The sequence below is a fragment of the Aphanomyces invadans genome (assembly GCF_000520115.1).
Source record: "Aphanomyces invadans strain NJM9701 unplaced genomic scaffold supercont1.35, whole genome shotgun sequence".
In the NCBI taxonomy this organism is placed as follows: domain Eukaryota; phylum Oomycota; class Saprolegniomycetes; order Saprolegniales; family Verrucalvaceae; genus Aphanomyces; species Aphanomyces invadans.
The window spans coordinates 267390-289517 of NW_008580180.1; the positions used below are offsets into that span (position 1 = coordinate 267390).

Here is a 22128-nt window from a genome sequence, read left to right on the forward strand (position 1 = left end):
CGCATGCGACCGCCTCCACGACGTGGTCCACGCCGTCGTCCACTCGCAACATTGCTCGCGTCATCGCCGCTGCTGCATGTACAGACCTCGGAAATTCCATCGCGTCATGGCCATCCTCCTCGTCGGCACCCATGCACGCACCCTGCGTGCAAAATTGCTCTCTTCTTTGGTGCAAAATTGCTCTCTTCTTTGGTCCATCGTCTCGAATTCGGTGGGTGGCGAACGCAGCCATCCACTGACGGACGGCACACCAGCGATCGGTCGTGGGAATCGTAGCTGTGCCGCCCGACTCCATGCGCGTGACCTCGGCGGTGTCGAGGTAAAGACAGGGCAGACGGGTGGGCATTTGCTTCACAGCAATCCTAGGATGGCGGAGGAATCTGCGCACATTGATCGACCGTGGGGCGACCGTGCGTGCTCCGACCTTCCATTGATTCTTACATCACATGCCGCAGCACGACAATCGGCTACGCAAAGAAGCTCTCGGCACTCGTGTTGGTGGCGTGCAACCTGTGGCTCGTGCCACCGATCACCGCGCCGCATTCCGGGCACGACGCTTCCTCCATTGCGCCGCCGCACTCGGTAATCACGTACGGGTGGCCCGATGGACATTGGTACCTACGCATCCAAGTCAAAACCTTCCACATGTCATGCTGCACGCCGACCAGTGGCCGCCAAACCCATGCGCGTAAGCGTCTTGTCCCGTCGCAAACACCTTGAAAATCGCATCCTTTTCCTCCTTGGACAGCGTCCCCACGTTTTCTGCCACCGTAACCAAATCCTGCGCTAGCTCCAACGTTGCTGCCGCCACGGGGTGCGCGCTGGTTTGCAACGCACGCAGCGACTGGCGCAGCTCCTGCACGAGCGCATCCTTCGACACCTTCATGCCATTCGAGACGGCCTGTTTGTAAAAGGCCAGGCGAAGCTTCATGCCCACCAAGAGCACGTCGTTCGCCGAGCGGTGCGACGACGCTTGAAGGCAAGTCTGGCGCAGCGATTCCTCCAGTTTGCAGCCATCGTCGTAGTCTGCGCGGAGTTGCGCGGCAAACGTCTCGGAAGTCAACAGCGTCTTCTTCAACACGTGCAGCCGCAGCACCAAGAGCTCCAGCAGCTCGAGGCCCAGCATGATCCGCGTCTGGCTCGTCATGACGTGGCGGTAGGCGTTCAAGTTGAGCGAATCCCCGGCACACCCCAATCGCGCCAACCGACTCGACTCTTTCGTCCACATTTCCTGCGTCGGCGTTTCCGCCGCGACAAATCGGCGGAGCTGCACCACCTTGTTGCTGAGGTCGTCGGCCGAACTCGACGCCCGCATTGCCTGGGCGCGCGCTATCTCGTCGGTGACGACGTGGAAGTACTTGAGCTCCGACAGCATGACGTTGCTGAAGTTGATCAACCGGCCGTACCGGTGAACGCCTCCGACCGGCGCACGACACGTTGGGCACGCATATTGCGCGCCCCCTTGCGACGGCGCCTTGAGCGGCGTCGGGCTGACCCACTCGCCCACAGCGTTCCTCGTATAGAACGCTGCCAAGTCCATGCATCCATCCATCGTTTCGATCGTAAAGCAGTGGCCACATCGGAGGCGCACGAGCGGCGACTCGTCCGGATCGTGGTCGGCCAGCATCGTGCCCATGATGAGATCGACCACCTGACTGTGCTCGGAGTCAAGGGCAGGCGGGCACTGGCGACAGTACGACGGGGAAAGGCACGGTTCCCCACACAGGCCCGGGCATTGATGGCCACAAGCCAGCTCCTTTGTGCACCGCTTGTCGCAAGGCAGCCGCGTGCATGGACTCCCGCACGGAAGTTCGCACGTCCCGTTCGAATGCGAACATGTCCACGTGCATGGCTCTGCACACGATGCGCACGGCTCTTTGCACTGTCGCGGGCATGCTGAATGACGACATTCGGTGCGACAACGCGCTTCGCACGGCGGACAGGCCCCGGTCGGATGGCACGGCTCCATGCAGTTGTGGCCACACAATAGCTGGCGGTTGCAACGACGGCGGCACTTGTCGACATGGGCGGTCGATGCGCCGGCAGCGTGCATGTCGGCCAACGAGGCGGTGCTGCCGTCCGGCACGCGGCTGTGCAGACATACGTGGCACGCTTCCTCGCATGCATGGCCACACCCGTCGCGGACGACGCCGCATCTCGTGCGGCACTTCTTGCTCATCTTCCACAGCTCGTTCTTGTCGTTGTCATCCATCGCGCGCTGGAGGTGGCGCGCAACGGCACACGACATTGTGTTCGAGTGGTTGCAAAAAGGCATGGATACCGTCATCGTGGTGGTGCAGCGCAGGGGAGCGGTTCCGTGGACCTCGGCGCACAGAACGTTGTGGCGCTCGTGGCCGCACGGCAGAGTGACATGGGCAATTCTTTCGTTGCAGCGGCACGACTCATAGCACCGGGCAATGCACAAATGGCCACACACCGTCACACGCTTCACGCACGGCTCCATGCACTGGACAGCCATGTGGCGGGGATCATCTGCATGACACAGTTTCACGCAGGTATGGCCGCAGTTGAGGCGGCAATCGCACGGACGCAAGCATCCGCCGTCCGGAGAGAGCTGTCGAATGTCGCTGGCCGATGCAACTTGCGTGATCGTCCCATGGTTTTGGCACCGCAACCCGATCGTGCGCCCAATGCGCTCCTTGTCTTGAAGAATATCGAGCACGCCGTTGAACATTTTCGCCTTGGCACATCGGCGGATGGTCGACACCGACCCGAGCACGTACATGGCGTGCCTGGCGCGCGAGAGCATCACATTCACGCGGTTGAATGTTTTGAGAAAGCCCGTGCGCCCGCTGTCATTGTTGCGCACCGTCGAGATAAACACGAGGGGCGACTCGTTCCCTTGAAAGTTGTCGACCGTCGACAGCCGCACAAACTCCCGCAGCGACTGGACCGCGACCTTCGACGCTGGGCGGCCGACCAAACGCTCGTCGTCGGCGTCGTCGTCCATGTCGGCGGCACGCATCGCTTCCACGTCCTTGTCCTCGAGCGCCACTCGAAAGTTTTTCCCACTCAAGTAGCTCCGAATCAAGACGAGCTGGCCGAGATACGGCGTCAAAATCGTCATGTCCTCCAAGCCATAGCCCTGCCGCACCGCGTGGGCCACGAGCTCCACAACCAACTCGGCTTCAAATGAATTCTTGCAAGACAAGTCGTTGGTGTTTTCGCCATGGTCATGGTCGATAAACCACAAGTTGTGGGTGAAGCCGCGGGTCGTGGCGGGGTACGCAACAACATTCGGGCCGTCGCACAGGCGCGGGTACAGCGTCCACCGAATGAGGTCGCATATTTCCGGCCGCATGCGCCGCTGGACGTGCAGCGTCACGAGCGAGCCAGGAACCGCGGCATCGCTCGACGCTCCGTCCTTTCGCTCGTGGACCAGCCGCTCAAACAACGACACGTCCAAGTCGTAGCCTCGCTTCGCCTCGTGAGTGAGAATGTGCTCGTTCAGGATCGGCCGCAGCTGCTGGTGATCTCCAATCTGGATGACGTGCTGCGTGGCCGACGTCAGGCACGAAAGAAGATGGGCCGCAAGCACCTCGCCCGCTTCTTCGCACACGACGACGGTCGGAGCCAGCGCGCGCAAGAGCGCGTGGTACTTGGCAGCCCCCGTCGTTGTTATGCCCACCACGTTGGCCGTCTTCAACAGACGCAACGATTTCGCATTGCTCACTTGGTCCGCCTCCGCAACACACCTTTCATACTCGTCGAGCTGAGTCGACATGTTTCGCTTGTCAAACGCTTCCAACGCTGCGCGCCACGTCGCAATCTGGTCGCGGCGCTGCTGGGCGCTCATGGCCCACATTCCACCGGCGTTGGGTTTCGCCTCGCCCTTCTTCCATGCTTTCCATCGCGCCTTGTGGTCCTTGTTGCTTTGACCCTGTGCGGCGAATCCGTCGCCGTCGACCGACCCGACGATCGAAGCAAACTCGTCGGAGACATACGTTTTCACCCACTGCATCAACGACACGGTCGGTCCACCAGGCGTCGTCCCGAGCTGGTCTAAAAACGAGGTCTCGATATCGCGGCATTGCCGATGTAGCTGGCCATAGCGAATCTTTTCTTGCCGGGACGAGAGGTTGACTTGCTCCAACAGTTGCAACGACCGCTTTTGGAGCATCTCCGACTTGGAGTAGGCGCCAATTCGCACAATCGACGTGACGCGCAGGCCGTCCTTGACCAAGTCTTCCAGAAACTGATCGAGCGCGTGGTTTGTGTAGCACACGCACAGCAGTGGCCCGACTTGCAGGCCGCGCTGCTGAACAATAGCGTGCACAATCTTGGTGCCGACGTAGCTCTTTCCAGTGCCAGGGGGGCCTTGGATCAAGCACACCTGCTGCGTGAGCGCAGCGGCAAACGCATCAACCTGCGACCCGTCCAACGTCAAGCATCCTTCCGTCTCCAGTGGCCGGAGGACGCCCGCTAGCTGCTCGAAATCGACAATGGGCACGCGGGACAGATCCACTCGCTGGCGGAACGCCGCCTTGACGAGAAATTGAAGGTTGTACGCATCCAGTCTCGACACATACGCAGGCTTGGCCTTCCACGCAGGCTCTGCCGTGCCACTCCCAAACAGGCCTTCCTGCAGCTCTTTCCGCAATGTTCGCGTGTTGTGTGCCTGCAGCGCTCGCAAGACGGGCTCGTACGATGGAAAAAACAGGCCGCGAACCTCCACGAGGAGATTCTGGGCGCGCGAGTTGGACAGCGCGGCGATATGGTCGGCCGTCTTGGACGTATCGCAGATCCGCACACTGATCGAAAAGTCGTCCTCGGACGACGTCAAGTCGACAAGGTTGCTTTCGCACACGGTCGCAAACACGAGCGATTCGGCGGCGAGCCCGGCGTAGCGCGGAAAGCCGCCGTCTGCGTGGCCCTCGTGCGCCGGTCCGTGGTCAAGGTGGACATTACACGCGATGCACACAAGTGACCCGACCTTGTACCGCTGCTCGCGTTCCCAAAATGCCTTGAGGTCCTTGGGCCGGACGCCTTGACGACCCAAGGGCTGCTTGGCCTTGATCACAAACATAATGCCTTTGCGGATCGAGCCTTTGACCTTGTCCAGGCGCGCGTCCGTCGCCACATTCAGCCGCGGGACGTTTTCTTCGCGCGGCGGCAACCACTTTCCCGTCGCGACGCAGCGGTGCAACGTCTGCGGGTCCAAGAGCCATTGCACGCCGCGCTTGATTTGCGCGAGAACATCTTCTCGCAACAGACGAAAGTGCACTTCCAAATGCGCTTCCATCCCGGCATTCGGTGCGAGACAGTGGGGCAAGTAGCTCGGCTCGAGGCAGCGCATTTCGAGATCGGTCGGAATCACCTGCACTTGTCGAAAGTCGGCGAAGTCGTTGTCGTGTCGTGGGCCGAGATCAAACGCTGGGGCTCCGGCGGGGTCGTCAGACTTGTGCTGCTGGCCAAGGAGGTTCCGACCGAGTCCGATCAAGTAGTTTGGCCGCGCCGCATCCCGTTCGACCGGCCGCCGGGACGGCACCAGTTCCATGCACAGCTCCACCGTGTCTCGCAGCGACGCCAGCGCCAGACGAACACCATCCGAGTTGTGGTGGAGCACGAGCCATTCCAACAAGGTCTTGGCTTGGTTGAACATGTCGTCGTCGAGGGCGGCGCTTGGGATTTTCTGAACAATGAGGTTGAGCACGGCGGCGAAGCTGGTCACGGCCCGAACAAACAGGCCAGCGGCCATGAGCGCCGCCGTCTCGCCTTCAATGCAATTCCGTACACGCATGAAAAAGAGCGGCTCGCTGTGGATCGCGCGAAGGATATTCTTGACGTCGGTCGTGTGCGGCGACAAGACAAACTTGTCCGACGCCACGAGCGCCATCAGCGGCAGCGCTATGTCTTGAAATGTATGCGTCGACACCTTGAAGCCAAAGCGGAGGATCTGGCGGAGTTTGTCCATCACGACGGGGGTGTTGCCCGTTTGTAAAATCAACTCGTTCACGTCCGTGTCGCACGCGGCCGCCGCTTTCACAAACGCCGCCATGTCGTATCGCTCACTGCCCGCGCGAAAGCCATCTTTGCGCCACAACACGAACGGAAGCGAGATGCTGGGCTCCACTTCTCGCTGCTTTCCAACGCGTCCCCCTCGACCACCTCGGCCGCCTGCGTCGTCGTCGCGACGCTGATGTCCCTGCTTCGTGCCTCCTCCCATCGTCACCGTTGCTCAGGCCCTGGCAACTGTCGCGAGAAAATTCGCAAATGAGCCACGGATACTTTGATTGTGCATTGTCCAACGAAGTGTTCGGGATTGCACAGCAACTGAACAAACCCACGACCCACGACGCCAGGTCGAGCGCCGTCCTCCATGAAGCCCGCATGGTGCCGATAACGTCGGCCGAACTCTGGCACACTGGCACACGCGCACATGCGCCAATAGACGTCATGAAACATGGCCGACGGAAGGTCATCGTACTCGGGACTTCAGGTCTGGTTGAAGAGTTGATGGAGAATGACGAGTTGTTGCATTGAATTGGTGGGATCTGACCAAGATCTTTTGGAAGCGTGCTCGGACTTCCTCCCACGCCGACGAACTGCGACAACAGGCGTATCGCCGCCATGCGCTGCTGTGGTCGACGGATCGGGGTGGAATATGAGCACGTTTGCCGACGACATCGTGTCCGCGAGAGGACGCATGGGTATGGGATCTGTGGTCATCATCAACGTGCAATTTGAACCCTGAGCAATCGAGTCAAGACGAGGTTGAGCTTCCCGCGACGAATTGTGATGGGACGTCGAGCTTGCAAGCGGCGCAATCGTGTCAGGATGAATATGACAGGGAAGATGCGGGTGCAAAGAGACATGACGTCCGACTTGATCCACCTGTCCGCAGGCTCCTCCTAAACGAATCCCGTCATCATCCAAGCTCAAGTGGAACACAGCTCGCGGGAAATCTCCGCGACATCCATCTCCAACGCGAACAAGACCTGTTTGCATGACGAAGGCCAAGTTCCACCTTCGGGAGCGACAACGGAGGGAACGATCCAGTGCGATGCTTGAACACCCCGTGAACACCTAGAATTGCCACCACCTCCACGGCGTTCGACAGTTTTTGCGAGGCCATGCCGATGAGGTGTGAGCTTCCATCGATCTGCAGCACAGCTTCCCTACCACGAGCGCATCGTCCCGTCCTCTGCGAGACAAGCCTGCGCCACTGCATGGGTGGTGTACAGTACATCCGCGCTTCTTGCCTCTGTATCGTTGAAAGCGGGCGTTTTTTCGACGACATCATATGATTGGCTTATGAAAGGGGTATTCACTCGTTTGATTGGCTTAGTTTAGCTCTTAATGACCAATTGTCATGGAGTAGGGGGAGTCTGGTCGAATTCGCAATTCCACGTTCCATCGACCTGAGAGATGGAGGTGCGGTTCCAAATGGCGCCTTCGTACGCGAAGAAGACGTCCGATGAGGAGAAGGATGGCCCCATTCTATCGTCAGCGATGCCTGCTCCGGTTCTCCCTCCTGTGCCCCAGGATCCGAAAGAGAAAGCGAGCACTCAAGACTCGACCACAGCGCCCAAGGAGAAGTTCAAGTTCAACAAGGTCGACAATGTGTCTGGCAGTACAGCGGGTGCCGGCAGCGGCGAGTTTCACATGTACCGTGCCGCGCGTCGGAGAGAAATGGAGCGTGTGTCGGCGATGGAAAAGAATCACAAGAAGATTGAAGAGGAGAGAGAGTTTCAGGAGAAGCGTCGTCGAGCCCAAGAGGAAGTCGAAGCCAAGGCACAGCAAAAGGCCGCGAAGCGCCGCCGCAAACTCGAAAATGCCAAGATGCGCAAAATGATGGGCGAACACGGCAAGGAAGTGGACAAGATTCCTGCTTTGGATAATGTCATGCCAGGTGGAGTTCCCGAGATCGCGAACGATGGGACGTTCCTGGACAAGATTCTCGCACTACAAAAAGGAAATGCATCTTCATAGTGGACTCGTGCCGTATTTATCTCTGCTAGCTGCTACATACCATGCTCTTGCAAGCGCGCACAACCAGCAACGCTCAAACCAAAGTTCATTGCTGCATGAGATGACTGCAGTCTTTGAACCGTTGTCCGAGGTGTAGCTCCCTCGTCCTCCTGCCCGGGGGCTATCAGACCACATCCCCCTCCTCGACAGCGTAACTGCTATGATTCAGAGATCGACTCCTCATCATGATGGAGCCATGCTAGTATGATTGAGTAGGCGGAAACGCGACGCTGTCACAGGCGAGCTTTGGCATGCCGCCCACTTCAACGTCCAACCGATTCACATGTGTTCCTGTCTTCACGAGCGCACGATCGATTCAGGCGTGACATCTCGCAACGTCACATACTCAAGTCTCGTTGTGTCCACCGCGCGCAGACTCAAGTAACTCCTTGCGTCGTGGCCATCCGACGACACCGCGACTTGTGTACGACCGGTCGAGCTCCATGATCCCGCCCGCCTTCACCGCACACATGGAGAACAGCCATAACTAATGTCGCCGTTGAAGCTGACGCCAGCAATCCCTCGGTTTAATGACATCTCGTCAACGTGTTCAGCGTCGTCTGGATTAAAATATGCATCGCTTACAAGGTATTCGTATTTAGTATTAGACAATGTATTATAATCCTCGTCCCCATTCGCCGCGTGGTCACAACTCTACATGGAACTTGGTTTACGTATGGGCTAGGCTAGACTGACGACGGAATCTCGGTATTTCTGGAACGGCGCGTCCTTTTTTTCGGTTCGGAGGAATTGTCTTGGTTTCAGTATTTGGTCGATGCAGGGAGAAAAAATACAGGGAATCGAGGCCTGTGATTGGCTAGAAACCTGCGGCGCAGAGGGGTTTTGAGTGGTTTTTTTCTATTTTTGACGGGGGACCCGCCACTCGCAAATTTGCATCGTCGTGCTCAAGTGATCATGGATCGTGACTCGCTCGTCTTCCTCGCCAAGCTCGCTGAACAAGCGGAACGCTACGACGAAATGGTCGACCATATGAAGGCTGTCGCCAACAACCACAACGTGGAATTGTCGGTGGAAGAGCGCAACTTGTTGTCGGTCGCGTACAAGAACGTGATTGGATCCCGCCGTGCGTCGTGGCGCGTGATCAGCTCGATCGAGAACAAGGGTGACTCGGACCGTGCGGAACACATCAAGAACTACAGACTGAAGATTGAAACGGAATTGGTCGAAATCTGCAATGACATTTTGCACATTATCGAACAAAACTTGATCCCCAACTCGTCGTCGGAGGAAGGCAAGGTCTTTTATTTCAAGATGAAGGGTGACTACCACCGCTACTTGGCCGAATTCCAAGTCGAAGACGAACGCAAGGAATCGTCGGACAAGGCTTTAGAATCGTACAAGCAAGCGTCGACCATTGCGATGGCCGAATTGCCCCCTACCCACCCCATTCGCCTTGGCTTGGCGCTCAACTTTTCCGTGTTCTACTACGAAATCCTGAACTCGCCCGACCGCGCGTGCAACCTCGCCAAACAAGCGTTTGACGACGCCATTGCCGAATTGGACACCCTGTCGGAAGAATCGTACAAGGACTCGACTTTGATCATGCAATTGTTGCGAGACAACTTGACGTTGTGGACGTCGGACCAAGAACCCGACAACGCCGACGCCAACCAAGGCGACATGAACGTCCAGGATGTAGAATAAAGGAGCCTGTGAGCTCCCATCGCAGGGTGTCTTTTTAGATAATTCAACCACTATTTTACAAGCAAAAACTTTTCCCCCATCGAAGTCGCGTCCCGAGTCTTGCGCCGTCTGCCGTGGCTGGCAGCATTATTCTCTCATCCCTCATTTCTCTCGCGAATCTCGACTTGCTCCTTGCTTCGTCCCGCCGCCGCACCTTCCCCAATTACGCCTCATTTCTCACATCATGCTCCTGTACAGTACAAGAAGGTTGCGCTGTTGTGGAGTCCATCGCGGGTGCAGAAGGAACCGCGCTTGAGTCCGCCATAGCCCATGAGAACACGAAATTGAACTTGGCGGAGGCATCATGCATAGCACCGAGCCCGCTCCACCAATACTGGACCTGTATGTTAACGTAACAAACCACCTTCCACCTTACGCGCCGCCGTCTTTCTCGAGTGAATCAACTCAAAACAAAGAGAGCTCGTATCGACATGTCGAGTTGTGTTGTGGCGCAGAGCGAGCGTCATGTAGTGCATCGCAGCCACCACCCTGCGTCCATTGAAGCGCATCCTTGCTCGTCTACGTTTCGGGGCGTTCCCCCATGGCTCCACCGCGAGTGGCGTCTGCTGCGACTCCATGTACGCCACTCGAGCAGACTCAGCACGTTCCATTCGCTTGGTTACATCCACGCGTGTGTCTCGGCCACGCGTCCTCATCATGACGGACTCAGCCCGTCGTAAGCCGTGAGGCCGTGCATGTTGACGAGATCGTCGCGGCCGCCGCCCTTGTCCGGGTCGAGCAGCCACGCGCCGAGGTCGAAGAAGCTATACGCCATCGCGTAATGACCCGCAGTCTGGCCTTGCTTGTTTTGGTGGTTCGGATTCGCTCCCTTGCTGACGAGGAACTGGCATACCTTGACCAGGTTGTTCTGGGCCGCCAGAAGCAGCAGCGAGTTGCCATGGTCGTCCGTTTTGTTCATGTGGAAAGCCTGGTGCTCAACGCCATCTTCGTAGACGGTGCCGACGCCGGCCGCGTTTTGAACCTTGACGCTGACCGGGTCGAAAGCTTTGTCGGGCCACTTTTCGAACGCTTCCTTGACTTGCTTGAGCTTTCCATTGCGCACGAGCGAACAGATTTCATCAAAGCGAATGACGAGGGACGGCGACACCTCCGTGGTCGACGGCTGGGGCACTGCGCCTCCTCCTGCTTGGGGTGCCGGACCATTCATGACGGTGCCTGCGGACGGCAGCGTCATTGCTGGAGACGTTGCGGTTTGCTGGGCTTGCATCGGCGCTGTCGCGGCGACCGGGCTCGAGTACAGCTTGTCGACCACTACGCCTTCGGCGCGCTTGAGGCGCTCGACAGCTTGCAAAATCTTCTTTCGATGGAGGTCGAACTCGATCCCGAGGGAATACCGCAGGTCCTAGGGACAACGTGAAGTGTGTCGTTCGTTCGGTGCGCGCACGTACGTGGTCATTGAGATCGTAAAGCAGGGACCCATCGACGGTGCCGTCTGAAAAAGCTTGCTTGTACTGCCCCAAACTGAGCGTATCTAGCCATCGGCCTACGTCGCGGACGCTCCATGCACTCGCCAGCAACGGTTCTTGGCCAGGAAAGTTGCCCGGTGCAGGGTCGGCGTGGAAGGTCCCCGTCGTCGTCCCAAAGCGACCGCCCCCTGCCGCGGTCGCCCCCGTCGCGTGGTTGTGAATGGCGTTGGCGCTCTCGAGGAACGTGTGGTGCGCCCCGATGTGCCGCATCGCCTTGATCATGTTCATGCTGCTGAAGTATGTCATGCTCATGCTCATAAAGCCAAACTTCATCATGGTCTCGGTCGACTCCATGAGTGAATTCGCCTCCTGTCGCTGCTCTGGGCTCACGGTCGTGCCGCAAGAGACCGCGGCCCCTCCGACATCACTGACGGTTGTCCCGAGAGGCCCTGGAGGTATCACGCCCCCGGCGACATCCACGAGTACCTGCGACCGCTTTTCTTGCTTGGCTTTGATTCCTACATGGCACAAAGTCCCTCTGCCATGAGCCAGCACCGTCGACAGCGCTGGAGGCTACCTTGCAAGTGTCGCTGCTGTTCATCCAGCAGCAATACGAGCTTGCGCTCGAGGCCCCGCAAATCTTCTTCCTTTGCGTGCCGTGACTTGTCAAGTGCTTGCAATGTCGTTCCCAGCACCACGAGTTTTTCGCGTCGGTCGGCGATCTTCTTGAGCATCATGCCAAACTCTTGGTCGAGACGCATCTTTTGGTCGCGGAGTTGCCACTTGGCCTGTTCGTCCAGCACCCCCGTCGCCTCGGTTTCGATTTGGCTCAACGAGTGCATCTCGGTCTCGAGCACGCGGACGCCGGCTTCGAACTCGGCAATCTCGGTGAGCAGCGCTTCAACGTTTGATTCCGCCTTGGCTTTCTCGTCCACGAGCAGCGCGACTTCGCTCTGGAGCCGCGTCCCGTACAGCTTGTACTCGAGCAGCATTTGCTTGCCAAAGTCAATGTTTTGCGTCTGCGCTTTCGAAAACAGATACCGGTCCCGCTCGGCGCGGAACCGGACACGGCCAACGTGACCACGATAGACACGCTATAGCCACGCCGTGAGCCTCGACATCGACCCATCACCGTCGTAAACGCAAGGCATCTCGAGCACCACCATAGCATCTTCACACATGGAGGCTATGCCTCCCACGTCACCATCGACACATACTTCACACTTTCGAAGTGTCTATCTTCACCCACGCGAAATGTCCCCTTACCTGAATTAGAACCGCGGCTTGGTGTTGCCGCCGACGCCGCCACGCTTCCTGAATCGCATGGACGCGCTTGAAGAGTGCTTGAATGATGCACGCAGACTTGTGTCGCAGCGTCCGTAGGCGATGGACGCGAAGCCGTGCGAGCCAGCCCCGCACAACGCGCTGCAACTCGATCGCGGCCAGACGTTTGCTTTTCGTCGATTTGAACTGCATGCGTCCCATCTTGCCGCGCCACGTCCGTTGAACGAGTCGAATCGCTGCGTCTTCCCTGCGCCGCCGCTGAAAGATCCGCCGGCCGCGAAACCCGCGGTAGACTCGTTGGATCACGAGCGCCGACTTGTGCCGGCGCAACCGATCCGCCAACGTCCGAGCTCGGTACGCCCGATACGCTTTTTGAATCGTCGACGCGAGTTTGTGCATCCGTTGGAGTCGCGTCGCATTGCGTTGGACTCGCCACTGCATGTACTCTTTCACGTCGCGACGGGTCGTCGGGTCCGGGTAAATCTTGCTACCATCCCCAGCCCGGTACACTTCATTCGTGTCGCGCTCAAACGATGGGTTCCTTGGATCGAGCACAGGAGCGTGCGGCTGTTGCGGTCCGTGGGACGTGTCCTTCTTCTTGGGTTGCGACGACGTCGGCGCTGCTTTCGACGCCACGCGTTTCTGCTGGTACTGCCTCCACGCATTGCCGGCGCTGATCTCGTCCGGGGGGCGTTCGAGTGCGAGGTGTTGCTGGTGGAATTTATCTGGTCGATCTTTCACATCAGTCAGCGTCATCATGACCTTGTTGATGAAGCGGTCTTCGTAGCTCGTCCGGGCTGCGGCGGCGGCCACGAGGGACGTCTTGTCCGAGCGAGGATGTGCCGTCGTCGTCTCCGAGTCGTGTGATTCATGAAACCCCGTGAGAAATTGCTCGAGCAACGTCGCCATCGTCGGCTTGACTTCCTGAAATACTTCGTGGCCGGCTTGCACCCACACAACACACGTTTTGGACTTGCGATGGTGCTTGAGCACTTTGTGAATGCTGTCGACGGTGCCGCCGCCGCGCGCCGCTACCATTGCATCCACGTGCAGCGGCTGGACAAGACCGTCTTGCGCCGCCGCGATCGCGATAAACGGGACGTTCATCTCGCCTAAGTCGTGGCGGACGTCAAGGTGGCTCAGCGCGCCGAGACAGAGCGCGACGCGGCCGTCCAACGTGATGGAGTTGCTCACGGCCGTGTACAAATTGAGCGCGAGCGGCGTCGAGACAGTTGCCAAGTACGCGCCGGAAAACAGAAACCGCGCGTGAAAGTAGACGGGGAGGTCGGGGCGGGACGCGGGGGAGCAGCTAAACACCTTCATCGCATCGTGGAGGAAGCTGGCGAGGGTCGCATCGACATGGGCGAACCCGTTGATGGACACGACGGCGCGGAGGACAGGGCTCGGGGCGTGCGCGGCGTAGTGAAAGCAAATGGGGGCGCCGTTGCCAAACCCGACGAGATAGAACGGCTGGTCAGGCCGCCACAGCCCTTGCGACGCGACTATGATCCACGGAGCATGACAAGGTCAAGCACCATTGAACATGCAGCCGCGACGACGCGGTGACGATGGACGAAACGTACCGTGACCGAGGAGCCCCGCCAAGCACGTCGAGAGGTACGCATTGTTGAGAAGGAGTCCCTTGCGCCACGTTGTGCCAGCTTGGCCGGGATAGTTCCACACAAGTGCCTGGGCGCCGGGGCACCGCGCCAGAATGGGCTGGAGGAAGATTTGGAGCCGCTCCAGCGTGTCGAAGATGTCGTGGACGACAACCAGGTTGAAATACGTGTTGACCGTCGACGGGGGTGTCGGGGGGTTGAGCACGGCAAAGGGGAAAATCGTGTCAGCGTCCAGTTGGAGCATGCCCATCGTGCAGGTCGGGTCGTGTGGGGAGTGGCCCAAGAGCGCGTTAGCCAGATTCGACGAAGACGCCGCTGCTCCCGCGCGAGGCGCTGGTTTCTTCTTGCGGGCAGCGGCTGGCTTGGGTAGCGTCGACTGGATCGGATGGGTCGCTTTGGCCACGATGGCCTGCAACGACATGGGCGCCGTGCCGCTCGACGGCGTTGTTGACAGCACTGCCGCCTCCACCGTCCGCCGGACCGCGTCGGGATCCACAGGTTGCGCGAGACATCCGTCCATCCCGACCTCCATGTACACGCGCAAGTCCTCGGGCGACGTGCACGCTGTTAAGCACAGCACGGGGGTTCGAGACACTGGCGCGTGCAGCGCGATGCTCTGATGCATCTCATGTTGTCGCAGGAGCTTGGTCAGTTCGATCGCACCCAACGTCGGGACGTCCCGGCCGCACACGATCACGTCGTAGTGGGTTTCTTGCGCACACTTGAGCGCCTACGGTGGCCCCACAAGTCGAGCCGCGCGTTAGGCGGTGGCAGTTCCAACCACCAGAGATGGTATTGGGGAGATCCAGGGCGACGTACCACAGCTCCATCGCACACGCTGTCGACAGCGTACGCGTCCTGTAGCAGCGCCACAATCGTGTTGATAGTCGGTTGATCGGTCTCGACGACCAGAATGAGCGGCTGGGACGGCTCGAGTGCTTTGGACGACGACGGCAGCGCCATTCCACCAGGAAACAGCGCGTTTTCACAAACGGATTTCGTCTTGCGCCGTCGGGCTTTGCCGCGGAGGTAGCCATCGAGGCCCACAAACTCCTACCATGCAACACGCATGCGCAAAACGTTGTTCAGGCACGTCGAGTACCTCGACTGTCTTGGCTACATCTTCTCCAGCCTGACGACGCTGGTTCTTCCACGTTGTTGGCTTGGTCTGAATGTGCTTGGCGGCACATTGCTTGGCTTTGGACGAGACATCGCTTCCTCGGTGAAGTGTGGGAACCGATGGTTGGTGTATGGGTGGCATGGCTATCGCGTCGCCGTCGTGCGCCTCCCCGTCGCCCCTTCCATCTGAACAATGTGCGCATGAATGCAAGCCATTGAAGCGAGGACTGTACCATGTGGGCTGAGCTGTCCAGCGCCAAGTCCATTGTCTCGCGCCCCCGTCGAGCCGTCGAACGAAGTCCCATCGTGTCGTGGCGAGGTGCCAAAGGCATTGGGCGACGTGGGTGCGGCGTGTGCGGGGGGGGTGACGAGCCGCGGGAGTTTTGTGTCGAGCGCTGTCGTAGACGCCGACCGCCGCCTCCTCATCCCGCGCTGGTTTGTCGCCCCAGTCGTGTCGGCAGAAGCATTCGATGATGCTCTGCCGGGGGGATGGGACTGTCGGTCCGTCGGGCTTTGGGACGCCGCGACTTCTTCCAGCATGCGGCGCGCGGTGTCTAGCGTGGTGTACACGATGTAGCAGCACCGACACACTTTTACATGCCGGTAGTAGTTGGCGGCACCGCCATCGAGTTCTCCATACGTTTTGCCAAGACTTCGCTGCAAGTCCCTCGACACGGTGGACGACATGTATGTTGGCTGATGGGTCCGATGCTTGGATGCGCCGTCCTCGGGGACGAGGCGAGCGATCAAGTGGGCCTTGTTTGCCTTGGCGAGCGCAATCGACCGGTACGTGATCGTGTAATGGAGGCGATGGTCGTTGTAGTTTTGTAGCATATCAACGGTCTGACTCGTGAGAGATTCCAGGAGGTTGGCAGCCCCGAGCGCGGCCGAATCGTCTGGGGAGAGCAGCGCATGGATGCCATGGCCGCGCTTTGTAGGCCCTTCGTCGGCGCTCGCCAACGTCGACGGCGGCGTCAAGTCAAACGTGCAAAAGTCCCCACAACATTTGAATGGCGTCGGAAAGTCCGTTGGATGGTATGCTGCCTTCAAAGTGGGCGACGACGCCGTGGTAGCGCTGAGTGTGAAATGCGTGGCTGCGCGGCGTTGGGCTGCGCTCACGTCGTCGGTCCGTGCGAGCGACAGGTCCGCGCCATTCATGCTGTCGACGGGTGGCGCATCGAGGAGCGTGTCTTCGGCCGCGTTGAACACGGCCTGTTCCATGGAGGAGGCGGCGCCACCACGTGCGACCCATCCATTGTTGCGCACACATCCTTGCGAGTGCGTGGGCGACAAGGCATGTCGAGGCGCGGCGTCCCCCGGGTGGGCGGCTCGTGTCACCACCATCGACGGGATCCACGTTAGCCAAATCTGTCGGCGGCAAGGGTCAGTATGCATGTCAAAGCTGACAAATTATCGCGTAGCCAGTGCTTGGCGATTCGAACGAACCTGCTCATTCGCGTCGATGATGTAGTCGGCGACGATCTCATGCACGCGAATGCAGTGCAGCTCCTAAACCACACGAGTCAGCGACTATAGTCGTACATCGCGCGGCGCCCCAACTTCTGGCTCGCCATTCAGGACGTACCTCAAGGTGCTGTCGCACAAGGTTCGTAATCGCATGCAGGCGCGAGTTGATCGTGGTCGCATTCGACTTGAGCGCTTGGTCGGGATGCGGTGCATCCACAACGACGGACGGCCCTGGACCGCTCATTTGGTGGAGCACCAACTTGGATGTAGCATGGACAATGCGGGGGAAATTCGACTGGACCGTTTTGATTTCGTGCCGATAGATCGATCCGAGAGATCCGCGGCTGCACACGAACGGCTGAATGACATCGTGAGATGGAATCGCCGTAGGGACCACGGTGGGAGAGTACCTGGATGGCGACCACGTGCTTGTCAAACGGAGCGTCGACGGCTTGGGCCATGGTGGCCACGTCCCACACCACACAGCTTCCGTTTGACCGCCGAAGGACAGCGACGTGCGCGTTTACGTTGGCGTCGTTCGCGAGCGAGATGCGACGGAATCGGTCGACGATATCTGCTGACTCGAAGGTTTTCTTCTTAAGGACCTCGCCCGTCTTGGCCGTGAAGAGCCACGTGTCGGCCTTGCCGTCGGAAACGAAGACCTAGGATTGAAAAGAATGTCATGGAAAGAGTGCAAGCATCCCGATTCGTACGGTGTCGACGATCCCGACAATGCACTTGGGGCAGTGCGCTTTCCACAGCGAATGGAGGCCCCACTCACCGCCTTTTCCATGGCCGATGACGTCGGCGGAGGGTCCTCCAGGCTCGTCGCGGCGCGGTGGCTTCATGCCCAGCGCATCCCTCGTCGTTTCGCGGATTCCGGTTACGTGACAGTTACAAACTGAATCGACGACCTCAATTGCCGCGTAAACAACTCGCGGTGCAGCGGGCACAGGCGAGAGCTTCGGCCATGACAGAGAAGATGGCGTGCCTGGCTTGGGCTATCTGCACGATGGGAGGGGACCGGCACAGTGTCTCCAACACGGCGAGTTCGGACAGACTCAGTGGGGCCTTTTGACACATGCGACGAATCCGCACGATCGATCTCACTGCGTCGCCAAATGCATGTATGCACACTTAGTCTCTGGCAATTGCGTGGATTTTGGGTAGGCGTGATGACGTCGCCATCGCCGATCGAGCTAGCGTCCTTTCACACAGAGCGAAACTCCTGAGCAGAGACAACTCAAGAAGGCTACATACAGGAGGGCATGGGAAAGTGCTGCCTCTGGTCGCCCCGCCTGTTCATTTTCAAGGCCTGCTCCCTCCTCAGCAATGCTCTCGCCATCGTACACATCCAAGTGTGTTTAACGCAGACCTTTAGGAAGGACAGATGGACACGGCAATCGAGTACACCACAACAAGACCAAAGTAAACCTATTTCTATCGCAATCACGCGTCAGCAATTTCATGGTCGGGGCTGTCGTCGGCCGGCCCGCCGTCAAAGATGCGCTTGTAGAGGCTGTAGAGTAAGTGGACTTTGCCTTTCGACGAGAACGACGTGGCGCCACCCGCGCCGCCGATGCCACCCCCGACCATCATGCGGGCGTTGTACGGCTCCCCATACAGCTTGCGCTCGTCGATTCGTTCGTGGTGGGATGTGCCATGGCCGCACACGCACGCGTCGCCATGTGTCGCCTTGTGTGCGGTTGACGCTGGCGTCAAGTGGTGCAGATTGGCGGCACTCGCCACTGCGGCGCGGCTGGCATGCATCGAAGGAACTGCTGAGTCGTTCAACGTCTACGTCGGCATCGAATCAGGACCAACGCAACATGGAGATGGCGAGACTGCTTACCCGAGAAACTTTGTACACACTGCAACGTCCGTCGCGGCACAGCGCGCATTTCCCCCGGAGAACGTTGCCATGGTCGCGCTGAAAGATCACGTCGTCCAGCACCACTACATTCGAACACCACACATCATCATTCTCGGCTTAAAACAACCGCATGCATTCCATTTAAAGCATGCAAAGTGATCACAACATCCACCCATGGACACACACTCCCCATTTCAGAAACGCACACACATTCCAAACACACGTACATTGAGGCACGCCTTTGAATGATGTGAAGGTGAGGATGTCGTCGACGTTGCGGCGCGTGTACGAGGCGCAGAGCGCGAGAAGCGACGGAGGCGAAAGCGGTCCGACGTGAATCGAGTACAAGTCGTGGAGACGGTCCGTGCCGTCGTAGCCACCGAGGAGGTACATGCGGTTCAGGACGACGACGGCGCGGTGGAACGTCCGACTGCTCGGGACAAACCCGGTCGTGTGCACTTCCGTCCACGTATTCGTGACCATGTCGAGTCGTTGAAGGTCGTTAAATCGGCTGTGCGCCTTGTCCACACCGCCAAACACAAACATGCTCGTGTCGAAGATGACGGCCGTGTGACGGTATCGATGGGGCGGTGCCCTCCCCGTCGTCGGGATTGGGCTCCATGTGTTGGTGTGGAACTCGTACTGGTGCAGATCGTCGAGCGTGTCTCGGCCGTCCCATCCTCCGAATACGATGAGCCGACTGGATGGCTCGTGGACCGCCCCCGTGTGGCCGAAACGTCCGCTCGGGAGACTCCCCACCGCGTCGACTCTGCGCCAACTCTTGGCCGGAATTTCATATCGGTACATGTTGTTGAACCGAGACGACCCGTTATACCCGCCAAAAATGTAAATGTTGGCGTCATGGAGCACCATAATGTGGTCGGTGCGCGATTCTGGCCGCACGGACGACGTGGACGACGTCGGCATCTCGCTCCATCTTCGCGTGTCTGAATGGAGAAGAATCGGATGAGTCGACACGGTGGTGGAATGCATGATGTCAGTACCAAAGTTGAAATAGAATAGGTCGTTGAAGTAGTTGCCGTCGCGTCCGTCGTACCCGCCAAAGATATACATGTTGTTTGCATGCACAACACCCAAGGCACCAGATCGCCGCGGTGGCAACGTGCCATGGACGTCCACGTGGGACCACGAACTCGACTCTACAGTCACGTGGATGAATGCATGTCCACGCATCGAGTGAGGAAGGGATGGTACCAATATCAAACTGAAAGAGATCTTGCTGGCGTCGCCGCCGATCGGTCCCACCAAATACGTACAGTGTCGAGTTGTGCGACACTACCGTGTGCCCCGTGCGAGGGCTGTACCCATCGCCAAGTGTATCAATGCGTTCCCACCGGCGTTCGTCTACGCATTGGAGTTCGATCAGCACCACCGCATGCAATCCGTTCGAGTCCACCATGCAACACGTTCGTCGTACCAATGTACTCTGGCTCGGGCTCGAACTCCATGGACGGCGACGACAATGACGACAGAGACGACGATCGCTGACTGTACATGATGGTATGCTGGCAGGTCGTCAACTGGCGGCGGGCAAATCTTTCCGATGCCCCTTCGCTGCTCGAGACGCAGCAGTTTCGAGCATTATCATGCGAGGAAATTCCAAAAGAATCGTAGAAGGATACGAGGAGGGACCTCCGGATAATGCTTTCAACCTGCAAAATTCTCTTGGTGAATGTATACCGTTGTGTGGTGTATCTTGACAATAATGCCATCGAACAAAAGAACGTTAGAAAACATGAATACAATATTCAAGTTATAAAATTCCAACTCTCCCTATCCGGATAAGATTGTGGATGTCATGGGAACCGTCAAGTTATCCAATTTGAGTTATGTAATTGGTGGATTTTAGACGATATTTCATCAATATTTAGATGGCCCGGATGGTTGAGCTTGCGACACTGCGCAATCCAGGTGTTGATACGGGGCGTGCTGCGCTCGGAGCAGCTCGTCCACGCGGCCCTTCAATGTCTGGACCATAGCGTGCTTGGCTCCATGCGTGATAGTCAGTATACGCCACGCCTCTGTGAGATGCTGCTGGGCACCTTCTACTTGAAGCTGTGACTCGAGGTCGCCGAGAGTGTACAAGTGCAGCCCCGTGAGTGGATGGTTGGGATCATACAGGTGTTGATAGAACGCGTACATCTTGCGGGCTGTCTGAATGGCGTCGTGGCCATTTCCCATTTCGATGTAGAGCGTCAGCAGCTGCGCGTGTACTTCCAAAAGCAACACGCTCCACTCGTTGGCAAGGACACTCGCCCGAACGTCCAAGGTGCGTTTGAACAGATCTATCGCCGTCTCACGGTTCGACGCCCTCGCAGCTTCCTTGCACCACGTCACGGCTTGCTCGAGTACAGCCATTTTGGCCGCATCATTCGACGATTCTACGTCGTCGAGGCGACCTTCGCTTGTGCAGCGTTCGCACATGCACGTAAAGTGGTAATGCCGATGCAGATGCCGCTGTCTCTTGTGCAGCGGAAGCCCGACGTCCACTGAAGAACCGCCGTGAATAACGACTATGAAAGCGCTATTCCTGAAGCGTACCGTACGTCTGTGTGACCTCAGCGCCTTTGGGAATGAATTGAACTGCACGCAGCTGCATGGTCTGCGTTGACGGCTCATACCTGCCACGACAAATCATTTCCATCGAGATGCAATGGGACTTGATTCGATGTGTACGTGACAGCGCAATTGTTGGCGCAGCTGTGATTGACCATTGCGCCCCACGGAAAGCATCCTGGCATGCAAAGATGAACGAATTTCTCCACAGACAATTGTTCTACCGGCCCCAACGTCCAGCAAGAGTTCGTCGGTGATGGTAAAGTTATTGCTGCGGAAGCGGCACAACATCTCTTCCACGACGTGCGCTGAGGAATTGTCTACTACAATGGTCACAGGAGCGATCAGAATCGGACGATTTACCTGGCAAGAGGTCAGCATGCTTCGTTGCGAGCCAACAGGCAGTGGCCCGCACGTCGGTCCTGTCCTCCTCAAACCACACCAAGTCCGACGGAACCAGCGCTTCACGAGAAAGGGATGAACTATTTGCCATGGTTAGCAAGTGCGCAGATTCTTTGCGCAGGACGCGGGCCACTAAGAGAGCATCCGACAACGTCGCTGGGTGGGGTGCGTGCTGCCACATGGCAGGCAGGTGGGGACATTCAAGTTTGTGGCTTTCTTTCCAGTCCTTCAGCTGGCATGCCTTGGAGCCTATTGCATGACGTGCATTGGAGTTCGTTCTCCATGGAGGAGCGTCGTACAGTAATACACGAGCCGGCATCGTCCACAACGGGAGAGCGTTGCCGTTGGCCGAAAGCAGACCTGACAGCGCTCCGTCCAAAGCGATGGAGAAAGCATAAAGGCAAATGGCTTGGATTCTAAAACGAGCGCGCCGACTGGTATGTCTTGTGCGGCAGCGACCCATCGGCCACGCACTGCGTCGCCGTGGCACAACGACACGTCCATCATTCAAGTCGATGTCACAACTTGTTCTCCACAGACACGACGTTGAAAATATTTTGAACGAGAAGGATAGCCCAACTATATTGAACGATGGGATAAACACAAAGGAATGCAGTCATATTTCGGTCGAGATATGTGGAAATTACTTGAACAATGTATGCTA

General features: G+C 58.2%; 6 protein-coding genes across 7 annotated transcripts; 2 read left to right on the plus strand and 4 right to left on the minus strand.

The window, feature by feature from the left end:
- Window positions 1-328: 328 nt before the first annotated feature.
- On the minus strand, window positions 329-7020 carry H310_11973. 2 transcript variants are annotated; one of them, XM_008878866.1, is made up of 3 exons: window positions 6960-7020; window positions 666-6872; window positions 329-618 (listed from the first exon to the last, which is right to left on the minus strand). In XM_008878866.1, the coding sequence occupies exons 2-3, from the start codon at window positions 6185-6187 to the stop codon at window positions 468-470; spliced, it is 5673 nt and encodes a 1890-aa protein (XP_008877088.1). In that variant the 5' UTR covers window positions 6188-6872; window positions 6960-7020; the 3' UTR covers window positions 329-467. The 2 variants fall into 2 exon arrangements, with proteins under 2 accessions (XP_008877088.1, XP_008877087.1); XM_008878865.1 differs by lacking the exon at window positions 6960-7020 and having other exon boundaries at window positions 666-6932.
- Window positions 7021-7341: 321 nt separating this feature from the next.
- Window positions 7342-8471, plus strand: H310_11974 (hypothetical protein). Its single transcript, XM_008878867.1, has one exon. It carries the CDS (start codon window positions 7390-7392, stop codon window positions 7951-7953), a length of 564 nt encoding a protein of 187 aa, XP_008877089.1. The 5' UTR covers window positions 7342-7389; the 3' UTR covers window positions 7954-8471.
- Window positions 8472-8862: 391 nt separating this feature from the next.
- H310_11975 (14-3-3-like protein) lies at window positions 8863-9715 on the plus strand. The gene has a single exon (XM_008878868.1). The coding sequence runs from the start codon at window positions 8908-8910 to the stop codon at window positions 9655-9657; it is 750 nt and encodes a 249-aa protein (XP_008877090.1). The 5' UTR covers window positions 8863-8907; the 3' UTR covers window positions 9658-9715.
- A 560-nt stretch (window positions 9716-10275) lies between these two features.
- On the minus strand, window positions 10276-13958 carry H310_11976 (hypothetical protein). Its single transcript, XM_008878869.1, has 4 exons — window positions 12390-13958; window positions 11701-12217; window positions 11106-11641; window positions 10276-11059 (listed from the first exon to the last, which is right to left on the minus strand). The coding sequence occupies exons 1-4, from the start codon at window positions 13728-13730 to the stop codon at window positions 10352-10354; spliced, it is 3102 nt and encodes a 1033-aa protein (XP_008877091.1). The 5' UTR covers window positions 13731-13958; the 3' UTR covers window positions 10276-10351.
- Window positions 13959-17980: 4022 nt separating this feature from the next.
- On the minus strand, window positions 17981-20097 carry H310_11977 (hypothetical protein). Its single transcript, XM_008878870.1, has 6 exons — window positions 19924-20097; window positions 19701-19850; window positions 19490-19645; window positions 18713-19432; window positions 18465-18568; window positions 17981-18409 (listed from the first exon to the last, which is right to left on the minus strand). Exons 1-6 carry the CDS (start codon window positions 20000-20002, stop codon window positions 18062-18064), a joined length of 1557 nt encoding a protein of 518 aa, XP_008877092.1. The 5' UTR covers window positions 20003-20097; the 3' UTR covers window positions 17981-18061.
- A 210-nt stretch (window positions 20098-20307) lies between these two features.
- On the minus strand, window positions 20308-21994 carry H310_11978 (hypothetical protein). Its single transcript, XM_008878871.1, has 6 exons — window positions 21764-21994; window positions 21426-21713; window positions 21287-21382; window positions 21183-21240; window positions 21048-21127; window positions 20308-20995 (listed from the first exon to the last, which is right to left on the minus strand). Exons 1-6 carry the CDS (start codon window positions 21969-21971, stop codon window positions 20367-20369), a joined length of 1359 nt encoding a protein of 452 aa, XP_008877093.1. The 5' UTR covers window positions 21972-21994; the 3' UTR covers window positions 20308-20366.
- Between the last annotated feature and the right edge of the window lie 134 nt (window positions 21995-22128).

What these genes read in the sequence shown, in the direction of transcription:
- H310_11975 (XM_008878868.1), top strand. Translation starts at nt 8,908, where the DNA reads ATGGATCGTGACTCGCTCGTCTTCCTCGCCAAGCTCGCTGAACAAGCG.
- H310_11977 (XM_008878870.1), bottom strand. Translation starts at nt 20,002, where the DNA reads ATGTACAGTCAGCGATCGTCGTCTCTGTCGTCATTGTCGTCGCCGTCC. An exon ending in ATTCAAAGGCGTGCCTCAAT is followed by an intron (nt 18,569 to 18,712) that starts GTACGTGTGTTT and finishes GTTCGAATGTAG; the next exon opens with TGGTGCTGGACGACGTGATC. An exon ending in GTGTGTACAAAGTTTCTCGG is followed by an intron (nt 18,410 to 18,464) that starts GTAAGCAGTCTC and finishes ATGCCGACGTAG; the next exon opens with ACGTTGAACGACTCAGCAGT.
- H310_11976 (XM_008878869.1), bottom strand. Translation starts at nt 13,730, where the DNA reads ATGAAGGTGTTTAGCTGCTCCCCCGCGTCCCGCCCCGACCTCCCCGTC. An exon ending in AAGCCGCGGTTCTAATTCAG is followed by an intron (nt 12,218 to 12,389) that starts GTAAGGGGACAT and finishes GCGTGGCTATAG; the next exon opens with CGTGTCTATCGTGGTCACGT. An exon ending in ACAGCAGCGACACTTGCAAG is followed by an intron (nt 11,642 to 11,700) that starts GTAGCCTCCAGC and finishes TGTGCCATGTAG; the next exon opens with GAATCAAAGCCAAGCAAGAA.
- H310_11974 (XM_008878867.1), top strand. Translation starts at nt 7,390, where the DNA reads ATGGAGGTGCGGTTCCAAATGGCGCCTTCGTACGCGAAGAAGACGTCC.
- H310_11978 (XM_008878871.1), bottom strand. Translation starts at nt 21,971, where the DNA reads ATGATGGACGTGTCGTTGTGCCACGGCGACGCAGTGCGTGGCCGATGG. An exon ending in CTTGCTGGACGTTGGGGCCG is followed by an intron (nt 21,241 to 21,286) that starts GTAGAACAATTG and finishes TTTGCATGCCAG; the next exon opens with GATGCTTTCCGTGGGGCGCA. An exon ending in TGAGGTCACACAGACGTACG is followed by an intron (nt 20,996 to 21,047) that starts GTACGCTTCAGG and finishes GCGGTTCTTCAG; the next exon opens with TGGACGTCGGGCTTCCGCTG.
- H310_11973 (XM_008878866.1), bottom strand. Translation starts at nt 6,187, where the DNA reads ATGGGAGGAGGCACGAAGCAGGGACATCAGCGTCGCGACGACGACGCA. An exon ending in CATGGGTTTGGCGGCCACTG is followed by an intron (nt 619 to 665) that starts GTCGGCGTGCAG and finishes TTGGATGCGTAG; the next exon opens with GTACCAATGTCCATCGGGCC.